This window comes from Procambarus clarkii, chromosome 21 (assembly GCF_040958095.1).
Source record: "Procambarus clarkii isolate CNS0578487 chromosome 21, FALCON_Pclarkii_2.0, whole genome shotgun sequence".
NCBI classification, from domain to species: Eukaryota; Metazoa; Arthropoda; class Malacostraca; order Decapoda; family Cambaridae; genus Procambarus; species Procambarus clarkii.
The window spans coordinates 32,966,503-32,976,281 of record NC_091170.1 but is presented as its reverse complement, the minus strand read 5'-3'; the positions used below and the strand labels follow the sequence as shown (position 1 = coordinate 32,976,281).

General features: G+C 38.7%; 1 protein-coding gene across 1 annotated transcript; it reads right to left on the bottom strand.

Moving 5' to 3' along the window:
* Positions 1 to 323: 323 nt before the first annotated feature.
* Positions 324 to 4,772, bottom strand: LOC123760826 (meiotic recombination protein DMC1/LIM15 homolog). Its single transcript, XM_045746611.2, has 3 exons — positions 4,453 to 4,772; positions 3,298 to 3,543; positions 324 to 1,098 (listed from the first exon to the last, which is right to left on the bottom strand). Exons 1-3 carry the CDS (start codon positions 4,672 to 4,674, stop codon positions 541 to 543), a joined length of 1,026 nt encoding a protein of 341 aa, XP_045602567.1. The 5' UTR covers positions 4,675 to 4,772; the 3' UTR covers positions 324 to 540.
* Between the last annotated feature and the right edge of the window lie 5,007 nt (positions 4,773 to 9,779).

Below are 9,779 nucleotides of genomic sequence, written 5' to 3'. Positions count from 1 at the left end.
CTCCCACCTCTCATTGGATGGATAAGAGGTCCATAATAAATTAACTAAGAACCTTAACTACAACATAATGAGTTACATGCTCGTTATTTTAATAATCTTTAATATTTTAATAATCTAATATTTTATGTTTATATTTTAATAATCTAATATTTTATGTTTATATTTGAATAATTTAATAATATTTTACTTAATATTTTAATAATATAAACATTTCTTCTTACAATAAAAATAAAGAGAACAAAATAATAAAGGATTTAATGCAGACAAAATAACGATATTGCAAAAACCGATTACATATGTGAACAAGATTGTATAAAAAACTATTTAAACTTCCAAATATGTTTATTGATTTTAATAAATGAATTATTCCATAAAAAGATTAAAGTATGTTTAAATTGAAAATTAAATTGAAACAAAAAATCATCTGCAAATAAGTCTTATACAGTACAATTGCCATATTTGTTGCTTTCCCACTTGGAAATTTATAAATGTACAATTTAATTTGTTGTCCTCCAACTCCACTGATCTGCATGCTCTCTTTCATTCCTTTGCATCTGCAATTCCTCCTGCAGTGATAGCAAAGGTGGCTTCGTTTTCGGGTAGCTCTGGACTGTCATAAATTTTGGCGATGCGCGTTTCTCCCCGTCCTTTACGTAACGACACGCGGGTAGTGGAGGCGTGAGCCAAGATGTGGCCACCGATGGGTTTTTTGGGATCAGCTTGGAAAGACATTGTGGCACCTGGGTCAGCAGTCATTTGATTTGTAATAAAAACTGAGACGTTGTATTCCTCACTGATTTTTTGGAGCCGGGACAAGTACTGTGCAAGCCTTTGTTGCCTATCAGCTAGCTCACCCCGTCCACTGAAATCCACTCTGAACAATGCCATTATTGAGTCTACGATCAGCAACTTGAATATGCCTGGCTCCTCGTGGAACTGTGCAGCCACGTGGTCAAGAATGTCAAACTGATGCTCAGATGTGAACGCTCGAGTATACAGCACGTTATCCAATACGGCTTCTTGCTCCAGGTTGAAGCGATCAGCGATAGCACGTAGACGGTCGGGTCGAAAAGTGTTTTCCGTATCAATGAAGATCACCTAACACGAGAAAGAAAGTGATAGTCTTTAGATAAGATGAGCAGTAATTAATAAAATACACAGAAGGATAGGAATAAGAACTTCATCGTGTTTATTTTCATCAAAGTCTAGTCTTCTGCACGTTGTCAAAAGGTAAGATAGAGTAATTCTCAGGAGAAAATACTAAGCCAATGCGACTATACAGAACCAGTTCCTTAGACGTTCTCTCTCTAATACGCTCACTTAAAGTAAAAGTAGACAATCACTCAGAAATACCAACCCTAATGCATACAAAAAAAAGAGATTCAGGTATATCAACACCAGCAATAGCATATCTCTGCAATAAGTCACTACAACTTCAAGCCTTTCCTGACATTTTTAAGAAAGCCAGAGTAACTCCAGCCCACAAAGGATGTGATCATAATAATATTAGTATTCCATGTATGATTAACCACCTTGCGAGATAGGGATATTAGATGAACCATTAGCAAGCTCTTGATCTATACTCTATAATCTCTTAAATTTGCTAATATGTAAAAATATATAATATTAAGAATGAGCGATGAGCATGATGGTGTATTCTACAGGGAAGAATAAAACATAACAAGGAAAGCAGTACTTCTAGCTGAATACTTAATATTATTACAGGATTACTGTACAAAAATAATGGCTTATTAACAATTGTTGATGAAACCACACTGATACGAGCCAATGACCAAAGTGAATGTGATCCCCGATAGCCCCTGAATCTGCACAATTCAGAGACCAATCAAAATTTTTTATTTTTGTCTATGTAAGTCTCAACTTTCAATTTAGTTTTTGTATTTTATTGATTTTCTGTCAATTTATGTGCCACCACTCTAATTGTAAGAAATATGTTTTTAATGCAGACGAGGAGTCACAATAACGTGACTGAAAAATGTTGACCAAACCACACACTAGAAAGTGAAGAGACGACGACGTTTCGGTCCGCCCTGGACCATTATGACAATTGACTTAATAATGGTCCAGGACGGACCGAAACGTCGTCGTCTCTTCACTTTCTAGTGTGTGGTTTGGTCAACATGTTTTTAATTTACCTTCAAATAAAGCTTCATAATCATATTGCTATGCCTCGTTATACAGTTATAAGTTAAATGTTTTTCTATCTTGTCTTTTTAAAATATTAATTAAATGTCATTAGAATTGTAACAATTGCTATGGCTTGAATCGTTTTTCTCATTTATTTGGTATCCTGTCAGAGCAACGTCATTCCAGAACAAAGTCAACTCTAATACCAGAACGGTTGAGGACCTCAGGGCTAACAATACTACAAATCAGACACGGCATGGCTGATTTCATCAAGACCTTTAAACTACTAAACAATTTAGAAGATATTAGTCCAGATCACTTCTTTTAAAGATTCAATATAACCCAGATAAGGGTTAATATCTTCAAGCTCAATAACTGAGCCACAATGTATAGGCCAAAGCAGCTGCATTTTCACCCATAGGATCAGTTACTCGTCAAAACAAGTTATTACTTCTGTTAAAAATTCAGCTGGTAGAAAATCTTCAGGATTTTCAAATAGTCACAAACCCCCAACCACCGGCACCAAGAGTAAGAAGCCCCCAGCTGTACAAACCTCCCAGCGACCTGGCACTTTTTACTGAAAAAACAACACATAAACCACATTCTCCCACGACACATCCTCCGACCACTCCCAGATATTCAACACGGTGTACTACTGGCAGGTCAAAGAAGACCGATGTAATCACATCCCAGATGTAAAAATTCGAAATACGACATCATAACCCATCTTCAACTAACCTACTCCAATCTAATCTTATACACATTAACACCATGTTACTAAATGTAGTCTACCTTACCCTACCGAAATCTATCCTAATCTATCTGAATTGCGACTAACTCCCAAACATACTTCGACTCACAAACTCAGTCTCTTGACTAAACCTCACACTTTTTTCGAAAAAACAGCAACACTTTGATACAACCATTAGCACAACTCCTCATCTTTGTTATCCCGAGTCCATTTCCACTCATATGTATATTTTTCTCATTATCCTCACACAAATAGAATACATTGATAACTTCCAATCTCTGCCAAATTATGAACATTGAACACTCTGTCAACATCACCACTCGTGCAGTCAGCGGGAGGAAAACCCTTCATGCAAACTGCACGTATCCCGAAAAAGAAGAAAACGCGGGTCAGTGTACCTTGCCTCCAGTGTAAGTTCCGGCTTCATTGGGAATCTGCGCAGTGACACAAAGTGTGTGTGAAAGTTGGGTCTTGCCGGTGCGGAACTCCCCGAAGACCTCGGTGATGGCCATACTCTCTATGCCGCCCCCCAGCAGGGAGTCAAGCTCCGCGGACCCGGTGCTCACCCGAAAGATGTGTCGACGGCGTTCACACACCACTAGAGCTGTCACGAACCCGTCTCCACCACTCAGCTTGGCTGCTACCTAAAGGAATTATATATATAACTGTTAATTGATGATATCACTGTTCATTATTAACATTGCAATATATATAGAGATGCATCACAATAATGTGATATCTTTGTACACGTGTAGTGAATAAAACTGGTATATCACGTATAATAATTATAAGAAGTTTCAAATTTGTCAGCATTAATATTGAAATGTACGCACACTTTAACCTATATAGTTACACTATAACCTATACAGTGAATATAAAGATATATCAAGTACGCCAAGCTGAGACAAGCTGCGCGGGAGGGTTAACACAGTAATTCCAAGTTAACTAGTTCCTTCCTTCTATGTCAAGTTCCTTAGAATTTGGCATAACCATAGAGAGTATTAATTAAATATCCTTAAACAAACAATATGGCATAACCTAACATGACACTTCCTTAATCATCACTACAGCCCTGCCAAATGACATATCTTAGCCTAATTATAGCATCACTGCGTCGTGCTGCTCAAAGTCATTTCTCACGCCCATGATAAACACTGATTCTCTTCAGCACACTCAATGGTAAATCGTTATAGTAAATATACCACCAATAAATATGTCAGATAAGTTGTCAATCATCATCTTGTTACGTAACCCTTTAAACACTACTAGTTTTGCGAGTCAAAATATTTCCAACCAAAATAGGCTTGGTTATACACAAGAATTGTGTTAAATGTAGGCTTGCAAAGAACTTAATTATGAAATTTAAACGACAAAACCATACAATACCTGTCGTACCAAACCTAAGTTACATTTAATAGTCAAGACATATAGATTGTTGTAATGTTGCCTTTCAATGAAATGAAATAAACAATTAGAGAAAATAGAAGATTGTGATAGCTTGAGGCGCTGGATCTCCACATACATCACATATTATTGATTATTATTACCCCTACCTCCTTTATCTTATCTACTTTAGCTTCAGATAATCCCTTGATAGTGCACATCTTGCGTCGAGTCGTCATCTGGACTCCGCGGACAGTGCAAATTCCAGCAGTTTTCAACTTCTTGATGTCAGCAGCGTTGATCCCGTGTGACTGTAACTCGTCTATGTCCGTGAAGAAGCTGACGTCCTCCTCCAGGGCCCCCACCTCCACGTCCAGCGCCTGGTCTTCCATCGCAGAGAGCTTGTCTTGCTATTTGCAGTAATAAAGCCAGGGAATGAGAAAGATGTGGACGCCTTGGTGCCACTGTTTTTCTAGTCCGTCAATCACTCGACGCTGGAGTCAAATTTAAATCTATTCCTATTTTATAAATGTTATTATTCCAGAATAATATATTGTGGGAAACTTGGTTGTGAATTAATAACATTAAATATACTTCAGAGATTCGTAGAATTTAAATTATGGGATTATATAATGTGAATTAATTTGCAAATGAGGATGTTATTTGACTTGGCCATTTTTCCCGCCCATAGCGTCATCGGTAACTTAAAAAAACTTGTTTGACTATGTTTAATCTCGGTCTACAGTCAACCCATATACATTTATTTACAGGCGTCCATATTTTATCATGCAATTGCCGGCTAATATATAGACGCTAATTGGCGACATCACCTTTAAATTAGTTAGATGGATACCATTAAATAGACAAAAACAAATGTTATTATGGATTATACAGTTTGCATGTGTGCTCAGCTGGGAACGAATTTATAGACACGTACGTACAGCGTTTTTAATGCAAATCTTAAACCCAATTACACATGGTTTCGTAACAAAGTTTAAAATTATTAATATGGCACAATTAATATACAGTTTAATACCGAAAAAAAGGTTCTGAGTAGGGCCGGCCCTAGGGTTGCTGGCGCCGAACTTCAGCGCCCTGATATAAACTATAGCTGGTCTGGGCGTTAAAGGGAGATTATTGCACTGGATAGGGCGACGGGAGACATCTCCCATCACGCAGGGTGCACTCGCACCTCCACAGATATCCAGTATTAGCTCTTGATACTGGTAATGGCTCGAAAGGGCCACCACTTACGGGCTATTCATGCCTGTGCCACCTTTTGGGTGGATTTATCTTCATCAATCAATCAATCTGGATAGGGGATAATCTTCATGAGCTCAGATGTAGTATCAAGGTTGTATTTCAAGTGTAAGATCTTTTGAGTTTGGTACGCCTAAAGGAGGAGTATTAAGTCCACGCTGTTTAATATATTAATGAATAGGATAGCATCCGGCAGTTACCACTTACGGTTTATTCATGCCCATGCCACCTCTTAGGTGGCTTAATCTTTATCAATCAATCATCCGGCAGTTCTGTCCCAACTGCTGTAGAAGACGAACGTGCGTCGGGAGCGCTCCTGTAAGTTGTGAACCTGTGCTGGGCGCTACAGCAAACAAATGCTCTTCGATTGATTGATGAAGATTAAGCCACTACAAGATGTGGCACGGGCATGAGTAAGTAACCAGTAAGTTTTTTTTTTTTTGCAGGGATATTCCTGCGCGGACCCTGAGCCTCTAGCTGGCCCACTAAGTGTTGCTTGTTTTTGTTTTACTTGGGCGGAGTATGAGTATGTATGACTCGTATGGTCGCTTCAGTAAGATTTTGTCCCATGTGTTTAACAACTTCTGCTCTGTTGAATCTAAGTTGAAATCTTAATGGATTTGTAACTGTGCGCTGTGTTAGATAATGTTCCAGTGGTCTGTCGGGCATTTCTCCACAGTGCTGACATTTCCTCTCATCTTCAGGAACTTGTAAACCTATTTCCAATGCACATGGGTAGCCAAGCCTGATGCGATGTAAGTGTACTTCTGTTGCTCTACTGTTCCCTTTCATCAAACTAAGTGGTTCGTAGTTAGTTGAATTCTTTTGGTTGACATCTTTTGCATTACTCTGTTTCTAATTACTTTCTTAATCTGTGATAGACTCTGTGGTATGTAAATATCTCTTACATCATTTTGTTGCATAATTTTTAGGGAAACTTTGAAAATTTGTATTATTGCACTAAATACATTTGGGATAGAAATCTGGCAACAAAACCTTTATTATATGCTAATGTGATAGCTGAATGTCATAGAAATGATTTCGGTTGACACTTGTGTTTGTAGTTACACGTTGAAAAATGTTGAAAAATCGCCTAAAGTACGTATTATTTTTCTCCCTTTCTATTTAGGCTGCGATGCTGAAACTTGGACCAGCTGCAGCCCTTTTTACATATAAAACGTCAATAAATATTGATTGTACTAGAACAACTTAATATTAAACCACATGCCCCTTGAAATGTGTAAAAGTCTCCAAACTTGATGCATTAATTGTAAGTGACTCTTTATCATCCTTAATGCTCTCAACTCTTTAAGACATAACTGTAACATGCTCGTGTCCGAAGCTAGACACAAATACAACAAAATTATTAATGATGGTAACAGAGTCCATTTCATGTGGTCTCCATCTCATGTTGGCCTCCGAATGCATGATAGAGCTGATGAGTTAGCCAAAGAATCTGCCTTTAAAGGAGACGTTGAGTGTAACCTTGGAAAGTCAATGAGGAATCTGAGAGCAGCAGTACACCAAAAACTTCAACAAAATCTTGTAGATCTGAGGCAAAGTGAAATCGACACCAGTAATTCCATCTATCATAATACTTTCATGCAAGAGGAGCCACATATCTATGGTTCATCCAATAAAATCAGCAGACTTCTAGATGTTACTACTGCTCGGCTTAGACTTGGTTACAAGTATCTCTGGGAATTCTCATTATCTACTGATGTAGACCTGACCAAATGTAAACTGTCAATAAAATTATTCGCACACCTTCCGTCACTATGTGATGGAGTGCGAAAAGATAGGTGAATTCAGAGATAATTCTATAACCAATGTTCCAGCAATGTGTAAATATTTCATTCAAAATGATCTGCTACCAGAAATTTTAGCCAAATATCCCCAGTTTGCTAACTAGGTAGTAACTAAGTGACCTATCCACCGCTGCGCACTGGATGGGGGGGGGGGGCGGTGTGCAGGACAAACATATCAATTGTGACACAAGCTCTCCTCATATGTCAGTTGCTTAATTTAGAAACTGTACTTGTGGTCGATCTCGAACCTATTTATGGTGTGATAACTTATACTGAATTTTGTAACTAGCTCATCAAGATTGTAACTTGCTTAGCTAAATGAATTGTGGGGTTCAGTCACTGAGCCCATTATGTGCCTCTGTAACCCTTTCCACTACCGCCCTCAAGATGGGTATGGGGTGCATAATAAATGAACTAAACTAACTAAAATTGATGACCAAACAACCCACCAAGAGATGAGGAAATGACGACGTTTCGGTCCGTCCTGGATCATTTTCACAATCAACTTGATAATGGTCCAGGACGGACTGAAACGTTGTCGTCTCCTCATCTTACGGTGTGTGGTTTGGTCACTAATGGCCCTCAGGTAAATACTGTGAGATCCATTATCGATAATGCTGCGTGTGTCATTTCTTGTTTTGGTAAATGTAGACCATATAAATTGGAGAAGGTACTACAAAATGAAGCTATGTGAATTATGTTAGTATGGCCAATAAATGCTAATATTGAAACAATGAAGATGAAATTGAACTTATCGAGTACAGTATTGGGGATAAGATTTCGAAGATCCGGCAATTAGACTAACGAGAGGCGGGGACCTAATGCGATAACCCTCTCAGTTCAAAAGAAGTAAGGAATGAGCAATGTATTTTATGGTATAATAAAAGAGCATATATGAGGAATTTATGTTCTGTTACAAAATATGTTTTGCAAGAATGTATTTGCGGCAATGAAACAATTAACACCACCATTGGAGTAATGCAAAGCAGAGTTAGTTTAGTTTAGTTCATTTATTATGCATCCCATACCCATCATGTGGGCGGTAGTAGAAAGGGTTACAGAGGCACATAATGGGCTCAGGGACTGAACCCTACAATTAATTTAGCTAAGCAAGTCACAGTCTTGATGAGCTAGTTACAAAATTCAATGCACATCGTCATATCAACAATAGGCTCGAGACCGACCATAAGTACAGTTTCTAAATTAATCAACTGACATATGTGGGCAAGAAGGTACATTGGGTTTATGAGAGTACATAGCATTGAAGTTTTTACATTCTTGTAAAGCCACTAACACGCATAACGTTTCGGGCAGGTCCTTAATCTAACAGATAATTTCAAGTAGGTAATTTCTTGCAAAATTGAGAAATGTTAATAGATACATTGTAAGGAAATTTGACGAAGATTAGTAGGCACATTATAGTAAAATTTGAGGATTATCAACAGGTCCATTGCAGCATATTTTGAGTATTATTTCTAGGTATAATGCAGTAAAATATGCGTTAAATATAACAACCATGATATAAGATGATAGCAGTGATTACAAGGGTGACGTTGAATGGCTTAGTCACATATTGGGGGAATGGGTAGCACAAGATACAGTGCGAGTTTAAGGTACTAGGTAGGAAACTATGTTTTAGTTTAGTTCATTTATTATGCACCCATACCCATCCTGTGGGCGGTAGTGGAAAGGTTACAGAGGCACATAATGGGCTCAGGACTGAACCCCACAATTCATTTAGCTAAGCAAGTTACAGTCTTAATGAGCTAGTTACAAAATTCAATGCACATTGTCACATCAACAATGACCTCGAGACCGACCACAAGTACAGTTTTTGATTTAAGCAACTGACATATGTGGAGATTGATTGATTGATTGATTGAAGAAGATTATTCCACCTAAGAGGTGGCACAGGCATGAATAGCCCATAAATACGTAGAGAGCTACTGAAAAGTGCACCATTTGGTCACCACTTGGTCCGGGAGACATCTCCCGTCACGCAGGGTGCAGTTGCGCCTCCACAGATCTCCAGTATCATCTTTTGATACTGGTAATGGCTCGAAAGGGCCACCACTTACGGGCTATTCATGCCCGTGCCACCTCTTGGGTGGCTTAATCTTCATCAATCAATCAATCTTGATCAGTCACCACACACTTGGTCCGGGAGACATCTCCCGTCACGCAGGGTGCAGTTGCACCTCCACAGATCTCCAGTATCAGCTCTTGATACTGGTAATGGCTCAAAAGGGCCTCCACTTACGGGCTATTCATGCCCGTGCCACCTTTTCGATGGTTTAATCGTCATCTTGGACACATTCATGGGAGACATCTCCCGTCACGCAGAGTGCACTTGCACCTCCACAGATCTCCAGTATCAGCTCTTGATACTGGTGATGGCTCGAAAGGGCCACCACTTACGAGCTATTCAT